This window comes from Lytechinus variegatus, chromosome 5 (assembly GCF_018143015.1).
Source record: "Lytechinus variegatus isolate NC3 chromosome 5, Lvar_3.0, whole genome shotgun sequence".
Classification (NCBI taxonomy): Eukaryota; Metazoa; Echinodermata; class Echinoidea; order Temnopleuroida; family Toxopneustidae; genus Lytechinus; species Lytechinus variegatus.
The window spans coordinates 9,886,013-9,909,420 of NC_054744.1; the positions used below are offsets into that span (position 1 = coordinate 9,886,013).

Consider the following 23,408-nt stretch of genomic DNA (forward strand, 5'->3'; position numbering starts at 1 on the left):
AGGTCATTATCAAACTATGATCTGCCATAACATCATGATTAGAATAAAATGAACCTCAACAGATACAGCATTAGTTTGTCTGAGGTCCACCCTGCATTACAGGTAAGGGTGTGATTTATTCAAGGACTAGTTTTTTAAGAACCCAGTTTGAGTAGGATGTTGAGATTGAAACGCAATTAAAATAGGCAATGGCTCACTGCCAAAGGGCTGACTTCAAAGGAGAAGTTCAAATTTAAGGCATTGATCAGTCAATGGAAAAAGTAGGGAGGAGCAAGCTATTCTCAAACAAGCTGAATCCCCGATGAGGGGGGGGGTTAAATCCCCAAATTTTTTATGATCAAGCCATTAGGAAAGATGGCAATGAATTGTTTCATGACCTTTTTTCTTTCAAGTCTTACCCAACTTTTTAGACCAAACTTGCAACCCCCGGAAACGCGGTTCAAAAATGTCTTATTCAAACATCTTTGTGAAAATATCAAATTTCAATATCTTCCATGTTTACTTTTCAATACATGGTTTACTTTTCAATAGTAGGTGGTTTCAAACCGCCTCGATCACAAGAATCCCCGTTAAATTACGAGAACTTTTTAAGGCTAAAAAATACGTTAATTATTCCTGCATTCACACCGCCCCGAAACACATCCTTCGGGATAAGTTCCCGAAGTTATGAGCATGCGCAGTATGGTCTGAGCAGGTAAGCAGGTAAGGCGCGAGATTCAAAATCACTAGCCCAGCAGCCACCCACGCCGCCGCGCCCAACGACACGCTGGGCTAAAAGTTCCCGTAATTTGCTTTCACATCGCCAAAATACCTTCGACCTTGGAAAAATCCCCACGAAAGTTCTCGTAATTTCGCCAAGTACCTAATATATAGCGGGTATTTTCTTTTGGAGAAATTACGCTTAGTTTGCTTCACATTACCAAAATACCTGGTATTTTCTGATCGGGGTAAATTTCCCGATCAGAGAATACCTGGATGTGGCGAACTTCAAGGCAGTCTGAAACCACCTACTGATGCAAAGTTTAGTTGTAACCTCTACCTCCAAAATTAATCATAATGTACCTCACATCCATCAACTGAATTTACTTTGTTCCTACATGTAATCTGAATATATTTCCCCTTTAAGCCCTCTCCTTACTATGACCAGATAAACTATGAAGTGCATTCGTGATCAAGTATTTGTTTTCCTTTTGAAACTTCTCAAATTGAAAACCAGCACTGGGAAATAGATTAATTTGTAACTCAAGAACAACTTAACCATTATCTTCATCAAATTTCTAATAACTGGTTATTTTTCCCCAAACAATTAGACCTCAGATCATTAACACTTGAAGACTATTATGTAGCAGGATATTTAATAGGGTACTTCTTTTAACAAAGGAAATGCCATTCAGAGTAAAGTGAATCGTACGTGTATAACAATGGCACACTCGAGAGCATAAATTTGTAATTGTACATTTAACAGAAACTGAAAAGATAAAAGATACTGCACTTTCAAACAGCAATGGATCTCTATAATTTATTGATTGGTATCATAAATAAAAGCAATGTCTTGCCTTTTCAAGCACCAGTTTAAATCATATTGTTCAGCTTCTCAGCTGCTTATTTTTAAATGCATTTTTCAATCGCTTACCTTGAACTTGATTTATTATTTGAATTGAATTGGGAATACCAAACTAAAACTGAGTGGCATGTACTTCCAATTATGAATACAAGTTGCCATTATCATGATCATCATCATCACCATCATCACCATCACCATCATCATCATCAACATCATCACCATCATCATCATCATCACCATCATCATCATCACCATCATCAACATCACCATTATCATCATCACCATCATCATCATCACCATCATCATCACCATCATCATCATCACCATCATCATCATCACCATCATCATCAACATCATCAACATCATCACCATCATCATCAACATCATCACCATTATCATCATCATCATCACCATCGTCATCATCAACATCATCACTATCATCATCATCACCATCGTCGTCTTCAACATCATTATCATCATCATCATCATCATCAGTTCATCATCATCAGTTCATCATCATCACCATCACCATTATTATATCAAATGATATATCTTGAAAAATGAAAGTATTCATTATCTAATTACTCTTTAAAGAAAATGAATTTAAAAATATTTACCGATGGTAATCCAACAACCTCCATGGCTCTGATCCACTGCACTGTGTTATCTGTGTGTCTAAAATGAAGTCCTTTGGCCTAAAAAAAAAAATAAAAAAAAAAATAAAAACCTAACAAAAAGGTTTAACATACAGGAAAATTAATGTGAAAGGAACAAAGTAGAACATTATCTGATCATTATTTTTCAAGGCGTAATAACATTTTCTATTTTTGTGAGTTTGATCGGAAGCAGCAGCATCTGCAAAATGCACTTAAATTTCATTCAAATACTGTCATGTCGGTGCAAGAACGCCATTAACACCATACTTTTGTGCATCGCATGCACGCAAAAATACCCTAAGTAGCACACATATTGTATATGCTTCAATCAGATAAAATCCTAAATATAATCTCTTTAATATTTGTGTTCTGAACACATAATAAAAATACCCAATACAATCAGAAAGTCAACTAAACCACACAAGAGTGCTGTATAGACCTGGGGGCCTGTAACACAAAACTTAGCAATGATCATAGAACATTTTTCTACGATTGATTCATTGACTACAATGTACAATCAATCATGAAAATCAAGCGTATGATCAATCACTATTAAACCTTTGTTACGGGACCCAGGTGTAGGTTAGAGAATGACTGATGATCCTTTCTTAGGAACTACATTAACGCCTATAAAAATCTGCTGTATTTCATTTACCACAAGAAAGGGTCACCAGTTGAGCGTAAAGTCACCCGTAGCTTATGATCAGCTTCATGAAAGACAAACTAGAAATAGAACTGGGGGCTCTTTCGTAGATCTGTAATGACTGCACAGAAACGTTTTTTAGTGCTAATGATGCACTAACAGAGACACTGTTACAATTAACCTTTAATGTGGCAGCGATGCCTAATGTTGCAACAATGCATTGCGTACACAATGAAATAAATGTTCTGCTTCCCAATCTGAAAGATGTGACTGAGCTTACTGTTAGGCTAACGTTTCTGTGCGGCCGGCATTGGTTGTAACTTAAGAGTGACTGTAAAAACTGGGGAGGATCCTTGCTTATGGTTAATGATGTTCACCATATCATTGGTGATATTTAGAGCGTAAAAAAGGTTTGCCAGTCGTAAGAAAAGTTGCTCATAACTTGCAAACAGAAGAAACAATTCACCCAGGGGGCCGTTTCACAAAGCTGTTCGTAAGTTAAGAGCGACTTTAAGAACAACCGGTGAACCCTTCTTATATAATACACGCTAAACCATCGCCAATTCAATATACCCTTTACCCAAAGAAAGGATCACCATTTGTTCTTAAAGTCGCTCTTTCGAACAGCTTAATGAAATGGCCCCAGGTCCCAAAATAAGATCTTCAACCGGTTGATCAGGGACTGATTTCCATGATTAATTGCACTGATTACTGTGCATGATCAATTGTAAAAATTTGCCATAAGATCAATAGTGTAATAGTTTTATGTCACAGACCTATTTTTCTTCTGGTGGAATCATTTCTTTACATGCGTTTCAAGGTATATATATTTTTCCTTAACTGTTCCCCCCCATCCTTTTATTTTATAAGTTGATTTTTTAAATCTTACATTCTCATGGCAAATTTCATAAAAGAGAAATAAGCAAGCATCTTCATCTCGTCTATTTATACAACCGAACGACATTAAAAAGCATCGGCCCATGGACCGAAAAGTATTCTAACCTTTGGGAGCAAAGGAAAGCCGCATCAGCTTCCACTTTTGTTTGTTATCGTCCTCCAACAGTCCTAAATTGATCCTGATTGTTTCTGATAAAATGGAATCTTACAGCCTTGGGGACTAAATACTATATTTAGGGTTCTCTTTGGGAAGTACAGGGAATGAGGGGTAACGAGTGACCGAACAGTAGAAGATAATCCTCCAACAATATCTATATACTTGACAAATGAAACAATCTCCCCCTATATTTTTATAACAATTGGAGACAAAAATAAGTCTCATATTGAAGGGAGTTTAAAATGAAGGCATATCATTTTCCTTTTTTTTTCAGCTTCCCTTTATATTCTTCTTCTCTCTATAGATTTATTTATATTATTTATTGTTTTATTATTATTTTCATAATTATTACTATTGTTGTTGTTATTATTACTATTGGCCATGCGTTTTGAGTTGGGCCCATTTCCGTTACAACTCAAATTTTCTTCGAAAATCGCACCATTTTATACAATTGTATTTTTTTCTTAAGTTTGACATCCTTTACCCATAAAAGTATATATATTCTGAAAGGAAATTGTCTGAGGAATTCAAAAATGCAACCAGAAAAGGCATAGGGTAATGTCATAAAAAGTTAAAGGTCAAAATATGTGGAAAACTGTGAAAAAACATACTTCCCAATAAATCTGAGAATCAGATAAACTTTACACCCTATAGGGAAATAACATGCATATTTCAATTCTTTAGAGTGAGACCTTTCCAGTGATATATAACTTGTTGGGGATAACTCTACCAAAATAACTGGGCGCAATCATCTTTTAAGACCAAATTTCACATCACAATTTTTTCGGGTAAATATGTATCAATGCTTGATTTACCCCTAAAACATTAATTAGTATTGCCTTTAGTTGCATAAATACACTTGCAAACACTAACCAGTATATTATAATATATTTACTGTGGTTATTATGAATTAAAAATTATTTCATTTGACTCAAATTGTGGGATTTGTCACCTCTTGGCTCAAAGACCGGTGGACCACAGGTTGACAACTGAGAGTCAGGTTTAACATATAAATATAGGAAAAATGTGAATGCACAATGAAAAGTTCTCATTACTGCTCAAGCTTATTTAAAATTAGTGTCAACAAAAACAACTGACAAGTTATAAATAAATCCAGACACCTGGCAAAAATACTTTATGTTATTTTAGAGTATTTTATTTTAAATATACCCTCTTGCTCAACATTCTGCAGGACATGGTCTCTTGGTACTGGGTCAATTGAATGTCAATGCACAGAACATATTTCTATGGGTACATTTGCCTCTGTTTAATCTTTGTACCAGTTTCATTCTCAAGTAGTTTTTTGTTTATTTTTTTTATAATTTGGAAAAATATTCTCTGAACACTTTTGTGCCAGCCAAATATGTGTCATTTACTGATTTATAGAAGCAGTGTGATGTAACATTAAGAAAAAAGTAAATAGAATCAGATGAGGACTTTATTGCAACAAACAAGTTTTCATTAATTAAAATTGCATAAAAGGTGTATTTGTATCTATTATGTTACCAGAGTAATCTGAAGATTCTGACACAAAGTTATCACTATCAGTCTACGCTCTCAATATTGAAACCATGAGGTCATAATTATTAAAACAATAAATTGATTTATCTCTGAAGCCTTTAATTAGTTTGTGCTTTTCTTTTTGAAATTTATGCAGCTTCTTAATTTTATTCAAGGTGTAACCCACAACTGTATTTTATCTCTCCTTATTTCCTATACATCAGACAGTCACAATTTCGATTATGTTAATTTCATGTTTTACATCAATTAATTAAACTAATTAGCTTAATTAGGTACCCTTTAAACTTAAAAGTTCAAATTTGACCCACTTATGACTGAAGAATAAGCTAGTGAGCTCCAAAACTATTACATATTTTAGGTACTGTGATGTTACACATTTAGTTTCTTAATGAAGTGAAAATTTATGCTCCCCTCGTCATGCTCCCCTCGTCTACCACCATGCAAAAATGGCCAATCGATGTTACATAACTGCTAATTACTAGTAAACGAAGTAATCTCAAGTATTTCTTTTTCTTTTAAGTAATTGGTATAAAGATTCCCTTTAATATGATACCAAATAGACCCATGTAGCACATGTATTTCAAGTTTTATACCATTAATTATTTCTGTGCTTGTCGTGCAAATGTAACGATACCACCTATTTGCGGGCCCAACTTAAAACGCATGGCCTATTATTAACATTATTATGATTACAATTTCATTATTACTAGCATTATTATTATTATTAGTGGTAGTAATAGTAGTAGTAGCAGTAGTAGTAGTAGTAGTAGTAGCAGTAGCAGTAGCAGTAGCAGTAGTAGTAGTAGTAGTAGTAGTAGTAGTAGTAGTAGTAGTAGTAGTAGCAGTAGTAGCAGTAGTAGTAGTAGTAGTAGTAGTAGCAGCAGTAGTAGTAGCAGTAGCAGTAGCAGTAGCAGTAGTAGTAGTAGTAGTAGTAGTAGTAGTAGTAGTAGTAGTAGCAGTAAATAAAATTATTGTCATCATCATTTTTATAAAAACACTGGGAGTTGGACATGACATCAGATGACATATCTGGTCATTAAAACAAAACATTGACTTTCCCCCTAATTTCATACAATGGCTTGTCACCAAGCTTGGATGTAACAAATGAGGCTACTCAACTCGACAAATTCATATCTTTAATCTAAATGCTCAGTTGAAAAAAGAGCATGAATGAAAACAACTTTGAAACACATGATTTATTTGTTACTTAGAGAGTTGTGATGCTTCAATTCGCCTGCGATCAGAGATCATATCTCCCAACAGGACAGAGAGGGCAACAAGGAAAGTGTCTGAGGCAGCTCCTCGGAGTGCCATCACCAAGACGCAAACTACCTTCTCTGTAGTCCGTTGCCATGGTAACATCTATTTTCATCCATTTCGGCGGAAGACAAAGAATCAACAGGAAGTGAGTTTGTTGCATGGTAACTGACTTGAGAAGTCAGGTGTGTTCAACTTTCTCAGGAATCACTTGCAAATCAGATAAGACTTTCCACTTCTGGTTTGTTCCTGTGTACTGAGCTGGTGTGTTCTCTCTATTCTCCAAATTTATGAAATACATGTGTACGTGTAGATTCCTTTCACACAAAAATCATCAGGGAAACTTGCACGAGTAGCAGGGGGGGGGGTTACACCCTATGATTGTATAAAATTTTAATTTATGCCTTGCCAAGAAAAACTGAACAAAAGAAATTATTCAAGTTGGGGTGTGTTCTCGTCTAGTGGTTACTGCTCGTCTTTCAATCAGAGTGACGTCGGTTCAAATCCCAGCCAATGGCACATTTTCCTTCAGCAAGAAATTTACCCACATTGTGCTGCACTGGACCAAGGTGAGGTAAATGGGTACCCAGTAGGATTTATTCCTTGACAAGTTAGTGCCGAAATGGCTTCTCAGCTACGGCCAGGGTATCAAGTATCACTGCACAGTTGAGTGTATGCATATATATAATAACTGTGCAATATAAATGGACATATCATCATCAGTATTATTGTTGCACCAAACAATAGATCACCAAAGGGTAGATGAAAATTCAAAACCTCTTCTGTACGCCTTTATTTTTGTAATGTACACGAACTTGAAGGCATCACATTATGTCATGGTAAGGGCAGCCTCATTTAGAAACAAAATTGGGTCTCCATGAAAAATCAAATTAAATTAAAGAAAGCATGCTTCTTTTCATAAAGGCCTACAAATGTAGTATAAAATTAAGTTTAGAACCAGATTAACACTTGTCACTGCTGAATGAAATAAATGTGATTCTGCCTATGTTTGCTATTCATATTCTCTTTAATTCTCCGCATAGATCTACGAAAAGAATCTTGCTCAAGTTCACTGCACTTGTAAAAGCTAATCCCTCTGGTCTATCCACTGCCCTTTCAAATTAGAGCTAGAGATAAAAACAATTAACAATGACCACAAGGACTAGCCTTGGCTGATGATATGTCTGGTGTGGTTCGGTATATACCCCTCATTCACACCACCAGAATTCATTGTACACCCATGGAATAGAAATATACGGGGGCTCAGGGCAGTTTCACCCCCCCCCCCGCCCGGAATGCTCGAAGAGCCCTGGAAAATTTACATTCAATGCAATGTCATCGCTTTACAATGCTGCAAATTACTTAAGTTGTGAAAGTAATAATAATAATAATAGCTGGATTTATAAAGCACTGCTATTATTACCCCGGCTTTTTAGCTCAAGCTACCATCACGACGCTCAGTGCTTTCAAGGAATTACTCCTGCTGGGTACCCATTCACCTCACCTGGGTCGAGTGCAGCACAGTATGGACAAATTTCTTGCTGACGGAAAACACGCCATGGCTAGGATTCTAACCCACGACCTTCTGTTTCAAAGGCGAGAGTCAGAACCACTAGACCACGATGCCCCCCCCAAAAAAAAAAAATGGCAGAGCATACTGTACACCTTATGTCTCAAAAATAAATATTTAATAGAAAACAGAAATATTTTTTACCCTAACTTGAATGCAATAGGGAGAAGATGGTATTTAATTTTGGAGTTCATCAGAAACTTCTCATGGTCAAGTTTGATTTCATTATACATAATTGTACCTATTATAAAAAGTTTAATACACTTGTGGGTGAGGTTTCTATTGTTTCTAATATTTACAGTATCATTTTCATAAGATGGTGAGCGGGTGTCTGGAAAACGAAGACAGAAGACCGAAGACCGGGGACACGTATCACACTCGTGTGAAAGCGTTTGTAGTTCACGCACGAAGTGTGTACAAAGCAGTGCAAAGTGTGTACAAAACACGTGCGCGGGTTAGAATGGACTTTGGACCTTGCCCCCTACACATGTTCTCCCATTGACAATACGTGGGTCCCCGGTCTTCGATCTTCGTTTTCCAAACCCGTTGTTGGGTGTCTGGAAAACGAAGACAGAAGACCGGGGATCGCATCCGTCTAGCTAAAATAAACCAGTATTATGTTCAGATCAAGTTCAAGAATATTCTGATATTGGATATGTAATCAGTTATGATTGGTTGATAAGTTAATGATTAATATGGATATCGTGATGTGAATGATAATTGATTGAGCAATATATCGCGCTCAGCTCAGCTGGCATTAAAATTTCACACCATTGACATAACGCATGTCCCCGGTCTTCGATCTTCGTTTTCCAGACCTGTTGTTGGGTGTCTGGAAAACGAAGACAGAAGACCGGGGCCATCGCATCCGTCTAGCTAAAATAAACCATTATTATATTCAGATCAAATTCAGGAATATTCTGATATTGGATATGTAATGAATTATGATTGGTTGATAAGTTAATGATTAATTGTATGGATATCGTAATGTGAATGATAATTGATTGAGCAATATATCGCGCTCAGCTCAGCTGGCATTAAAATTTCACACCATTGACATAACGCATGTCCCCGGTCTTCGATCTTCGTTTTCCAGACCTGTTGTTGGGTGTCTGGAAAACGAAGACAGAAGACCGGGGCCATCGCATCCGTCTAGCTAAAATAAACCATTATTATATTCAGATCCAGGAATATTCTGATATTGGATATGTGATGAATTATGATTGGTTAATGATTAATTGTATGGATATCGTAATGTGAATGATAATTGAGTGAGCAATATATCGCGCTCAGCTCAGCTGGCATTAAAATTTCACACCATTGACATAACGCATGTCCCCGGTCTTCGATCTTCGTTTTCCAGACCTGTTGTTGGGTGTCTGGAAAACGAAGACAGAAGACCGGGGCCATCGCATCCGTCTAGCTAAAATAAACCATTATTATATTCAGATCAAATTCAGGAATATTCTGATATTGGATATGTAATGAATTATGATTGGTTGATAAGTTAATGATTAATTGTATGGATATCGTAATGTGAATGATAATTGATTGAGCAATATATCGCGCTCAGCTCAGCTGGCATTAAAATTTCACACCATTGACATAACGCATGTCCCCGGTCTTCGATCTTCGTTTTCCAGACCCGTTGTTGGGTGTCTGGAAAACGAAGACAGAAGAACGGGGCCATCGCATCCGTCTAGCTAAAATAAACCATTATTATATTCAGATCAAATTCAGGAATATTCTGATATTGGATATGTGATGAATTATGATTGGTTAATGATTAATTGTATGGATATCGTAATGTGAATGATAATTGAGTGAGCAATATATCGCGCTCAGCTCAGCTGGCATTAAAATTTTATACCATTGACATAACGCATGTCCCCGGTCTTCGATCTTCGTTTTCCAGACCTGTTGTTGGGTGTCTGGAAAACGAAGACAGAAGACCGGGGCCATCGCATCCGTCTAGCTAATATAAACCATTATTATATTCAGATCAAATTCAGGAATATTCTGATATTGGATATGTAATGAATTATGATTGGTTGATAAGTTAATGATTAATTGTATGGATATCGTAATGTGAATGATAATTGATTGAGCAATATATCGCGCTCAGCTCAGCTGGCATTAAAATTTCACACCATTGACATAGCGCATGTCCCCGGTCTTCGATCTTCGTTTTCCAGACCTGTTGTTGGGTGTCTGGAAAACGAAGACAGAAGACCGGGGCCATCGCCTCCGTCTAGCTAAAATAAACCATTATTATATTCAGATCAAATTCAGGAATATTCTGATATTGGATATGTAATGAATTATGATTGGTTGATAAGTTACACAGTAAAAAAAAATAGCAAGTTGTTTAAGCCTGTCACTTTAACAACAGGTTGTTTAGACTTTTTTGTAATTGCTTAAACTTTTTAAACAACTTGTTTAAAAAGTTCAAACAACTGTTTAAAAAGTTTAAACATCTGTTTAAAAAGTTTGAACAGCAGTTGTTAGAGTGACAGGCTTAAACAACGTCCTTAAAATTTTAAACAGCGTTTTTACAGTGTAATGATTAATTGTATGGATATCGTAATGTGAATGATAATTGATTGAGCAATATATCGCGCTCAGCTCAGCTGGCATTAAAATTTCACACCATTGACATAACGCATGTCCCCGGTCTTCGATCTTCGTTTTCCAGACCTGTTGTTGGGTGTCTGGAAAACGAAGACAGAAGACCGGGCCATTCAGATCAAATTCAGGAATATTCTGATATTGGATATGTAATGAATTATGATTGGTTGATAAGTTACACAGTAAAAAAAAAATAGCAAGTTGTTTAAGCCTGTCACTTTAACAACAGGTTGTTTAGACTTTTTTGTAATTGCTTAAACTTTTTAAACAACTTGTTTAAAAAGTTCAAACAACTGTTTAAAAAGTTTAAACATCTGTTTAAAAAGTTTGAACAGCAGTTGTTAGAGTGACAGGCTTAAACAACGTCCTTAAAATTTTAAACAGCGTTTTTACAGTGTAATGATTAATTGTATGGATATCGTAATGTGAATGATAATTGATTGAGCAATATATCGCGCTCAGCTCAGCTGGCATTAAAATTTTAGTACCATTGACATAACACATGTCCCCGGTCTTCGATCTTCGTTTTCCAGACCTGTTGTTGGGTGTCTGGAAAACGAAGACAGAAGACCGGGGCCATCGCATCCGTCTAGCTAAAATAAACCATTATTATATTCAGATCAAATTCAGGAATATTCTGATATTGGATATGTAATGAATTATGATTGGTTAATGATTAATTGTATGGATGTCGTGATGTGAATGATAATTGATCGAACAAAATATTGCTAAATTTTAAAATTCAATAACTTTGTTATCCGATTTTGATGAAATTTTCTTTATTATACTCGTGAATTCTACTCTATTCATTAAGCTATACATACTTTCAGCCCGGACCATCCCATTAAAAACTCCTTATAAAATAAACCTAATTGTATAGAAAGCAATGTCATCGACCTAAGACAGGTGGCAAGCGCGCCCTTGTGAATGTATTTTCCATACGGTCGGCGAACATGAAACAATAGTGCGTCGCTTGCTTACTACTTTGCGGTTAAACCGGCCGAGACGTTCCCACGCGTACATTTCGAGACAGCAACATTCAGCACGCGTTTGGAAGCCCTGTTTACACGTGCATCGGCTTTTGGCTCAGAACCATAAGCCGATGCAGAATTGGCTTTTATGGTCTATCTTGCACCGCAGAATCGGCTAACACTCTCTGGGAATCGACGGGCGGACGACATTTATACCGTTTTCATACTGAAGGCGAAGTTGAGTTACTCCGGAATAACTCCGGATTGAGTTTATACGCTTGTACTGCGGACCGACTTTAAACCCCCTTTCATATTGGCAAATACCGCAGCGGTGTATCCGCAGTTGTTGCCATGGTTTCCAAGCAAGTTCGCGCCATACGTGTTGCGAGATCACAGCGATAAGTGCATACCGCATTTCCGGTGCGGAGTAACTCCGTTTGTAACCCTCTTCTCGAAGTGGGTTGAGTACACCGCTTTGAATCCGGATCAACTAATCTCAGAATTTTCATATTGCCCTCCAAAGTGGAGTAACTCCTCCTGGACTCCGGACTAACTCCACTTCGGCCGGCTCTCACTATGAAAGGGGTATTAGTCTCGCCTTCACCTCTTGTGGGCGAGACAAACAATGAGAGAGGGAAAGAGAATAAAGAAACAAGAGGAGAAAGGAAAAGGACGTGAAGTGAACAAATCTAATCATCCTGAAATAGGGCCTACTATTAAACAAGTGAGAAAGGGGTTAGAAATAAAGAGATGGCAAAGTGAAATGGAAATTTTAGGCGGGAAAGGGATGGAAAAGAGGTTAAAATAAACGGGATGTGAAAATGCTAACATGAAATCTGAATAGAAAACAGAAAAACAAGGGGGAAAAGAAAGAAATTAAGAACACAGCAGCTAGTGGCTGTCTCAGGGCGGGGGGCTCCCCCCCCCTGAGATTTGCTGTGCCCACCTCCCCTGAAAAAAAAATTGGCAGAGCAAAAAAAGAGAGAAAGAAGAAAAGATAAAAGGAAAAGAAGAAGAAAAGATAAGTGGAAAATAAGAGGAGGAAGACGAGTGAATGAAATAATGTGAGGGGAAGACTTGCCAAAAAAAAATATTTCATGTTACTATAAAAAAAACCTTTGCTTTTGCTTCGCGCCAGAATTGCCTGTTCGATGAGATTCGTATCTTGCTCAATACATGTAGGCTGATATGGAGCAAGTTTTGAATTTATTATACGAAACATAATTAGCTCGGACATCGAGCTTTCAATATTGTTTTTCATTCACAAATTTAAGTGCTCTGTAAAATGTCCGTTTTATTGTCTACATATCAGCATTTTTTTTTAAAGCTCACGCTGCGTGGTCACATTGTTTGATTTGCCAAGTTCCTATTGTCTATAATGTTCCATTAAAGAATCAAAGCCCAGATACTAGGTCTAAATCTAAAACATGCGCGATAGCCTGCATGTTCTTTATTTAATATCTATTTGAATTATCCAGTTTCACATCATAATATCAATAATTGTCTGCTCGCGCTTCACAATCGCATTAGTAATGATACCCAATTAACTATATCTTATTTATGATTTACAAAATATGAATAGTGTCCCGCTTTTAGGTCTGAAATCTCTTCATTTTTCCTCTCGCGCTTCGCGCTCGCATCCATTGTTTCGTTACATACCTATCCCTTTTATTGATACAAAAAGTAATTACCATTCTTTTAGGTCGGAATGTTAAAAAAATGCTTTATTGAAATATATACCGTCTTCGTGGGTACCTACAAACAGTCCTTAACAGGTCCCTTTTCGATAATGCTAGGACAGTTAATAACAATTTCTGCTCGCGCTTTGCGCTTGCAGTAATTATCTAGTTACATACGCATCTTGTTCAGGTTCACAAACATTGCCCAGAATAGTCAATTCTCAGGTTAAAATATATACATGCAATTCCAAAAATTTTCAGCTCGCGCTTCGCGCTCACATATATGGAGCTTAAAATATCAAGATTTGACGTTAATATACAAAACATATTTTATCTCGGATATCGAGCTTTCATTATTTTTTTCAATTTACAAATTGATTTTTTCTTGAAAGTGCTCTGTAAAATGTCCTTTTTAGGTCTAAATATTAATATTTTCAGCCAGGCGCGTACGCACGATTTTTGAAAGGGGGGGGGGGTTCGAGCTGATTTTTTTTTTAAATCTCCCGCCCAGTCTCTAAAAAGTGATGAGCGGGGGGGGGAGGTGATGATTTTTTTTCTTTTTTTTCAGCGCTGCAAATAAGACAATAACATTTAAGAGGGGATGGGTATGTAACAGTGCGGTCATGACCCGCGAGCGAGCAGAAATGTTCTCGTTTTTGCGTTGAAAACATAACCTTTTTGTCAATAGTTTGTTGGTATCATAGTCGATGCCACATGTCCTTCGGATCGTAGCACTCATGATATGGCCAACCGCGTAGCCAGGATTTCATTTTGGAGGGGGCGGTAAATGCACGCGAAGCGTGCCAACACTTACAGAGCGCGCGAAGCGCGCTCCCTAGGGGGTGGGTGCAGGGAGGGGAGTTTCCCGCGCGAAGCGCGAAGCTTTTAGTGTTTCATAAATTTAAATGAAAAGGAGCCGTTTCTCTTGTCTCTAGTACCTCCAATTCGGTTGACTATATTGCGATTTTGAACCTTGTTTTCAAAAGTGATTGTAAACGCACAAAAGAGGTATACAATGGAGGAAATTAAAATGATAATAACTCCGCGCGAAGCGCGGAAGCTAAAGTGATTTATCAATTTTTCTTGCCACAAAAAGGGTCCCGAGAAAAGGGTATTCTCAAAGATATATTGAAACTTTCTTTGGAAAGATCAGATTTGATTACAAACAATTTAGCATCAGTGCATATTTTTAACTCGCAAAACAGAGGAGAATATTGGTAGAGAAAGATATTCCTCCCAGCGATGAGCAATGAAACTCTGAAATTTCAAAGGGCGGACGTTTCATCAAATGTAGATATCTCTAATACCCAATCGTCTCTAATTCAATTGATTTTCTAAGATTATTTAACTTCATTACAAGGAAAATAGTGCGCATAAAGTTGAAACTTCTGTGATTTATTGAAATTATCTATCTATATAATAAAGGATGATTAATTTTTTCGACTTATCATGAAGCGCTTCATTTTGAATATAAAGAAACTTAAGTGTCATTCAAAATTTCAAACTGAGGGCGCAAAACAGGACAGGAGATGAATGTATACAGGGAAATGACATGAAGTTTAATACAACTTGATAAAAAAATATTGTACTTTTTTATTTAATACGACACGAATTCCATACCTTCCTCTTTTTAAATTAGGAACCTGTTTGCCCCCAAATTATGGTTGTTTATAGTAATGAGCTGAAAAGCGGGAGAAGCTGACTTTATGGAGGTGACGGCAGAAACTGATATAAAGATTTTACCAGCTCGGAGCCGACCAGACCAGAAGTTGCGCGATCAATTGAAAAAAAAAGATAACTTCATACATTTACTTCGGCCTAACCTTACTCAAATTCATGCCCTAATGTATACAATTTTAACTTAAACTGGCAAGAAGCACATAGCTGAGGTGGAAAAACAGGGTTAGAGAAAAGGTGGGGGAACAATGGAGAACTTCAATATTGTCATTTAACCGCGCGCAGCGCGGAAGCAAAATTCATATATGAATTTAAAGCAAGAAGAGTGAAGGAGTTTCTCTTTTGAGAAAAAAATAAAAAATAAATAGAAAAAAACACAAAGCTACCTTTCTTCCCTTTCCTTCCTTCCCTTTTCCTTTTCTCCTCTCCTTTTTTCCCTTCTTTTTTTTCTTTTTGGGGACGTTTTTTTTTTTTTTGGGGGGGGGGGCGACCGCCCCCCCCTGGCTACGCGCCTGGATATGGCCTTGATCAGAACACTAGAAACTTGAGAAATGTCATGAATAATTACGAGCGAGCGGAGTGAGCGAGCCGAAATTTTCGCGTTTTCCCGTCAAAACATACATTTCTTGTCAATAGTTTATTAGTAAATCAAGTATTAGTCGATGCTACATGTCCTTCTATCGTAACACTCATATTACGGCCTTGAACAGGAGACTAGATACTTATGGAATTTCATAAATTATTACGAGCGAGCGGAGCGAGCTAACCGACATTTTAACGTTTTCCGTCATTTTGGTTTTCATATTGGTAAAACATATTTTGTAAGAAAACGTATGTCTTTGTCTTGGTTCACTTGTATTCATAAGTATACATCATGATAATCATGTATGGCCTTGTTAATGGCGATACCGTGATCATGTCGGCGACATGCGGAAATAAAAGATATAATAAAATGGAGCGAGCGAAGCGAGCGGAAATTTTTTCTGTGTTTTTCGTCGGAAACATGAGATTCTGTTCATTATTGCTGTCATATACATTATTGGGTAGGGGAAATGTCCGTAACCAGACCAAGGAGTTATCAGGCTCTTGCCAGATAACTCCTTGACCAGACCGACCTCTGGGGAGACAAGCAAAAAAAAAAAAAAAAAAAAAGGAAACGAAAAGGGGGGTTGAACCCCCGAACCCCCCCCCCTTGCGTACGCGCCTGTTTTCAGCTCACGCTACTCAGTCGCATTATTTGATTTGCATAGGTCTACTTCCTTATAAATTCTTACGTACCGTCCTTAAAATGCATCTTACACGAATTGTTTACTATCATGATTGCCAATTTGTTTAGAAAAAACACTGTTTTTGATTATGTCATATTCTTTACAATTGTTTACAATTTAGTAATTTTGGTACTTAATTTCCTTCTTTAATGTTGCTTTCACCCAAGAGTAAAACACAAAAAAAAACACCTTGTAATTTTACCATTTAGGGCCTAAATGGTAAAATTACAAGGTGTTCTTGTTTGTATTATCTTTGCATAAAGTTTTTGAGCTTGCTGGAATGTGCACCAATCGTTTCATAATTTTTAGCTTCTTATTAGTTGAATTGTTTTAAAATAACATGATTAATAAGTCCTACTTGACAGTGTTAGTGTTGATAGATGCGTTATCGACTTTCAATATATTTTTACCTATAAAGGTGTCTTTTTACGTTTTATCTATTTGCCTGATTTCTTTCCTGAAATTGAACCCAAAATAAATATTAAAAAAATCAGATCAGTTGGAATCGGAGATATTCAGCATTTGTGATTATTATGACTAATCGTGTTCAATTGATCTATGAAAACTTAGTATGAGGGCCAGTTTACACATTTTCTGATGAATATATGCATAGCCAATTGGGAGATTTCGGGTGCAAGACCCCCCCCCCCCCATTTTTCATGATGCAGAAGGCGCCGCTAAACAAAAAAAAAGGAAAGAAGAAGAAAGTGAGACAATAGGAAAAAGAGCAATATCAAAGAGAAAGAAAAAATTATCAAGGTAAGATAAAATAGAAAATATTTTGAAAAACCTGTGCCACCGACCAAAACTTAAAAAGGGTCCCGCTTCTAACATTGATGCTTGAGAGAAGGGATGATTTTATGGGGGTAATTGTCCTCAGGCAGGGGAAATTGTCCGGGGGATAATTGTCCTCGGGGTTATTGTCCAGGGGGTAATTGTCCTCGAGGATAATTGTCCGGGGGGTAAGTGTCCTCGGGGGGCTTATTGTCCGGGGGTAGTTGTTCGGGGGTAGTTGTCCGGGGGAATTGTCCGGGGGTGATTGTCCACGGGGTAGTTGTCCGGGGGGTAGTTAAATTGTCCGGGGGGTAATTGTCCTAGAACCATTCACACAAATAACCATAACTTATATGCAGCCAATCATGGCAGATGACGTATCCAAGATCAAAATATTCTTGAATGGTGTTGAATGATAGGCCTATCTTAGCTAGACAAAATTGTACGCGATCCCCGGTCTTCTGTCTTCGTTTTCCAGACACCCAACAACAGGTCTGGAAAACGAAGATCGAAGACCGGGGACATGTGTTATGTCAATGGTAGTAAAATTGCAAATGCCAGCTGAGCGCGATATATTGCTCAATCAATATTATCATTCACATCACGATATCCATACAATTAATCATTAACTTATCAGCCAATTGTAACTGATAACATATCCAATATCAGAATATTCCTGAATTTGATCTGAATATAATAATGGTTTATTTTAGCTAGACGGATCGATGCGATCCCCGGTCTTCTGTCTTCGTTTTCCAGACACCCAACAACAGGTCTGGAAAACGAAGATGGAAGACCGGGGACACGTGTTATGTCAATGGTACTAAAATTTTAATGCCAGCTGAGCTGAGCGCGATATATTGCTCGATGCAATTATCATTCACATCACGATATCCATACAATTAACTTATCAACCAATCATAAATGATTACATATCCAATATCAGAATATTCCTGAATTTGATCTGAATATAATTATGGTGCATTTTAGCTAGAAGGATGCGATCCCCGGTCTTCTGTCTTCGTTTTCCAGACACCCAACAACAGGTCTGGAAAACGAAGATGGAAGACCGGGACATGTGTTATGTCAATGGTACTAAAATTTTAATGCCAGCTGAGCGCGATATATTGCTCAATCAATTAGCATTCACATCACGATATCCATACAATTAATCATTAACTTATCAACCAATCATAACATATTACATATCCAATATCAGAATATTCCTGAATTTGATCTGAATAAAATAATGGTTTATTTTAGCTAGACGGATCGATGCGATGGCCCCGGTCTTCTGTCTTCGTTTTCCAGACACCCAACAACAGGTCTGGAAAACGAAGATCGAAGACCGGGGACATGCGTTATGTCAATGGTAGTAAAATAGTTGCAAACGGCAGTTAAGTTGAGACTGCTTGTACGTTATTGTCCTCAGGCAGGGGTAATTGTCCGGGGGATAATTGTCCTCGGGGTTATTGTCCAGGGGGTAATTGTCCTCGGGGGGCTTATTGTCCGGGTGTAGTTGTCCGGGAGTGATTGTCCAGGGGTAGTTGTCCGGGGGGATAATTGTCCGGGGGTAGTTAAATTGTCCGGGGGGATAATTGTCCGGGGGTAATTGTCCTAGAAACATTCACACAAATAACCATAACTTATCCGCAGCCAATCATATATAGCAGATGACGTATCCAAGATCAAAATATTCTTGAACTGGTGCTGAATATTATAGGCCTATCTTAGCTAGACAAAATTATACGCGATCCCCGGTCTTCTGTCTTCGTTTTCCAGACACCCAACAACAGGTCTGGAAAACGAAGATCGAAGACCGGGGACATGTGTTATGTCAATGGTACGAAAATTTTAATGCCAGCTGAGCGCGATATATTGCTCAATCAATTAGCATTCACATCACGATATCCATACAATTAATCATTAACTTATCAACCAATCATAATTGATTACATATCCAATATCAGAATATTCCTGAATTTGATCTGAATATAATTATGGTTCATTTTAGCTAGAAGGATGCGATCCCCGGTCTTCTGTCTTCGTTTTCCAGACTCCCAACAACAGGTCTGGAAAACGAAGATGGAAGACCGGGGACATGTGTTATGTCAATGGTACTAAAATTTTAATGCCAGCTGAGCGCGACATATTGCTCAATCATTAGCATTCACATCACGATATCCATATTAATCATTAACTTATCAACCAATCATAACTGATTACATATCCAATATCAGAATATTCTTGAACTTGATCTGAACATAATAATGGTTTATTTTAGCTAGACGGATGCGATCCCCGGTCTTCTGTCTTCGTTTTCCAGACACCCAACAACGGGTTTGGAAAACGAAGATCGAAGACCGGGACCACGTATTGTCAATGGGAGAACATGTGTAGGGGGCAAGGTCCAAAGTCCATTCTAACCCGCGCACGTGTTTTGTACACACTTTGCACTGCTTTGTACACACTTCGTGCGTGAACTACAAACGCTTTCACACGAGTGTGATACGTGTCCCCGGTCTTCGGTCTTCTGTCTTCGTTTTCCAGACACCCGATGGTGAGCAGACTATTCTGTCTTGTACTTTTTCAATACAGTGATTCTTTTTAGTAAACATAGAATTTATTCAGTCTGAACAGGGAGTTACAACATCTAGGAATGATGATGTTGATGATTCACAGATGATGAAAAGATGGCTCAGAATAGATCTCTACCGAATCAATCATATCTCTGCACAATGAGTGGTTGCGATTACCGATTCCACTGGTAACAAATCTTTGTTTACTTCTGTTTCGGGCAGGATACTGACAGAGCTATCTGACCAACTGCAATGATAACAGGACCTACAATGCTACGCATTACCAAATCCAATTTGGTTGAATGATCTTTTGCTTCCCAGGTTGTTGAAAGTACTTGCAAATATGACTATCAACATACATGTATCTTCCTTTTTTTTCATTTCAGGGGCCACTTTTCACAACCAATTGCCTGAATCTGCAACAATAAAGCAGTGAATGGGGAATTTCTGGGGCTCTTAAAAATTTTCCAGGGCTCTTAATTGATTTTTGAGCATTCTAGGGGCAAAATTGCATCGAGCCCCCATGTAATATCCCCCCTGATGACTATCATGACTAATTATCTTAACAGCAAATAATGCAAAGTAAATATTTTTAAGTATGTAGGTCAACCGACTGTGCACATGTAGCTCTCAAAACACACCTTAGAGCAGTTTAATAGATATCACCATGTTTGCTATTAAAGCTGCAGATTATCAACAAAACATAGTTTGTCTCTTGGCAAATAAAAATAATGTGGACAAGTTATTTATGAATGTAAATATTTATATTCTAATTACATTTTAATGTACGCCAAACCAGTTGGCTTACCCTATTTTGTGTTGACACTAATAATGAAAACAAAAAAGTGTTTTTATTTTAAAAGAGATGATATAGAGGGTCTTTATTCAGTCAATACAATCAATTACTTTTCAATCAGACTTTAAAATGGTAGGCCTGCATTGTTCATAGTTAGTAAATATGACTCCTTTCGTGGAATTCTGTGGTTTCATTGCAAGGATGATAGAACAAACATGTTGGTAAAAACAAGATCAGTATCATCTTTGGGTAAAAAGGTAAACATTCCTAGACAAGAATTTGTCTCAGATATCAAGGATGCCACACCAATGACCTTTGACCTCATACTTTGATCAGGGTTAAAGGTCAGAGTTATCTCAAGCAGTCAAAACATAATTGACAAATCACTTTCATTTTCTAATATGAAAATAAAATAGAAGAGGAGCCATTTGTACTGTAGTTAAACATGAAAAATTGTTTTACATTATTTCAAAACTTTATAGAAACAATAGGATTTTCACTTTTGAGGAAATAATTGTTTCATTTTATCTTGCATGTAGGCTACTCACTGGCAACTGCATAGAATCACGAGATTAAAGTCTACAGAAAACCAAATCACACGCATTTTGAGAGTTGGCATACATGTTAATATTTTAACACTGGAATTTGATTAAAAAAACATTAAAAGAACATGAAAAAATGAGAAAGGATTTTTTTGTTTTTAGCTTATTAGCACCTTTACATGTACATGATGGCCTACATCACATGCTTGCAGTGGAACACGGAGGAGGCAGAAAATATTATAAATCTTTCAACTGAATGTCACAATTTGTTGAGCTAAAATCTAGTGAATTCATGTTCCATTTTCTGACTCCTTGAAAAAATAATCCCTTTTGCAGCTCATACTGGAAGCTAAAGTCTAAAATGTACTTTAATATTTACATAAGTTTCAAGTTCCAACTTCGTGGTTTTTTCTAAATTCTTGTTTGACTTTACATATTTTAATACTCGACATAATGACTCATACTGAAAGCAATAATCAGGTGAACATTTTTCATGAGATTATACACAGTAGGTCGTCTGCCAAGGTGGGTTGATTCGATAAAAAAAAACATGAAATCAAAATGGAATTGGTACTGCGTAACTGCCCTGTTGTGAAAAGCTGGTGCTTGCCAAATCTCATAGCTCTCTGTAACATATAAAAAGAACAAATTTTTTCACCCCATTATATTTATAATCATTTGCCCAGTTTATTCTAATAAATGTAAACCTTGATTTTATCAATTAACTTTAAAACAAAATTAGTTTTTACAATATATTTCATTTAATATCAAATCCCTAATTTAATTTGTACCTTGGTTATTAAAAAGCTTACAAACTGTAACAAAAATGGAAAGGCTATCTTTTAAAAACAGATCCGTGATTGAAAGCAATTATGTACAATCTGGATGGGCTACAGCGGGGACACAGGGTGACTACATTTTCAAGTGAAGAAAGAGAGAGAGAGAAAAAAAATAATAAAATGGAGGAAACACAAGAAAGAGTATTATACACGTATATAAAAAGGGAATATGGGTTGTGTATATAAACTCTAGATATTATTCGAATTTCAATTGAGAAAAAATAACACCATCATCGCCTTCTTGTTCCCCTCATGCACCATCCCCCCCCCCCTCATTGAAGACCCCTGGTGCTGCTCCAGTGTACAATCTAATGGGCATAGACATAGTCAAGGATGAACCATGGTGAAAATGCTGGAGATCATAGATCTATGTTGGAACAATGGTTTCAAACTGCCTGGATCACAAGAATCCCTGTTAAATTACGAGAACTTTTTTAGGCTGAAAAATACCCATTAATTATTCCTGCATTCACACCGCCCTGAAACATACATGTACCCTTCGCTTCGGGATAAGTTCCTAAAGTTACGAGCATGCGAAGTATGGTATGATAAGCAGGCAAGGCGAGAGATTCAAAATCAATAGCCCAGCAGCCACCCAAGGCGCCGCACCCAACGCGCCGCAACCAACGACACGCTGGACTTAAAGTTCCCGTAATTTGCTTTCACATCGCCAAAATACCTGCGACCTTGGAAAAATCCCCGCGATAGTTCTCGTAATTTCGCCAAGTACCTACTATTTAGTGGGTACTTTCTTTCAGGGAAATTACGCGTAGTTTACTTTCACATTACCAAAATACCTGGTATTTTCTGATCGGGGTAAATTTCCCGATCAGAGAATACCTGGAACGGACGAATTTCGAGGCGGTCTGAAACCACCTAATAATAATCTTCCACAATGATTGTAAAGTGTATCTACCAGTGCCCACCGCACAGAAATGTTGTTGGCCTAACAGGGCGCTAAGAGTATAGCTCAGTCACATCTTTCGGATTGTGAAGTCAAAACATCAATGTGCAAGTATAGCATTGTTGTAACATTGGGCATCACTGCCACATTACCGGTGGTAACAGGGCCTCTGTTAGCGCAGTGTTTAGCGCTAACAGTGATTATGTGCGGTCAGTACAGATTTGCTGCCCCAGGTCTAAGGAAAGGCTATAGCATAGTGACTTTATCATCCATCTTCGACTCTAAACCTTGAGAAATTAAACAGTGCATCTTGGTGGTTTGTTCCGCCCATGTCCAGCAGAGAACAGTGGGTGATTTCATTCACCTCGGCTATACCTATATGTCTTATTCTATCTCATCAACTTGCATAATACATGCCAAACAGGTGGTCAAATTGGTAAATTGCAACCTGATCATGAACCCTGTAACACAAAGGTTAGCGATTAA

General features: G+C 37.4%; 1 protein-coding gene across 5 annotated transcripts in view; it reads right to left on the bottom strand.

The window, feature by feature from the left end:
- LOC121415232 (ras GTPase-activating-like protein IQGAP1) overlaps window positions 1-23,408 on the bottom strand; it is a 153,867-nt gene that overhangs the window by 106,094 nt on the left and 24,365 nt on the right. For all 5 annotated transcript variants that reach the window (XM_041608409.1, XM_041608413.1, XM_041608410.1 and 2 more), the window contains exon 4: window positions 2,182-2,259. In XM_041608409.1, coding sequence (XP_041464343.1) covers window positions 2,182-2,259 — 78 coding nt within the window. The remainder of the gene's footprint in view (window positions 1-2,181; window positions 2,260-23,408) is intronic.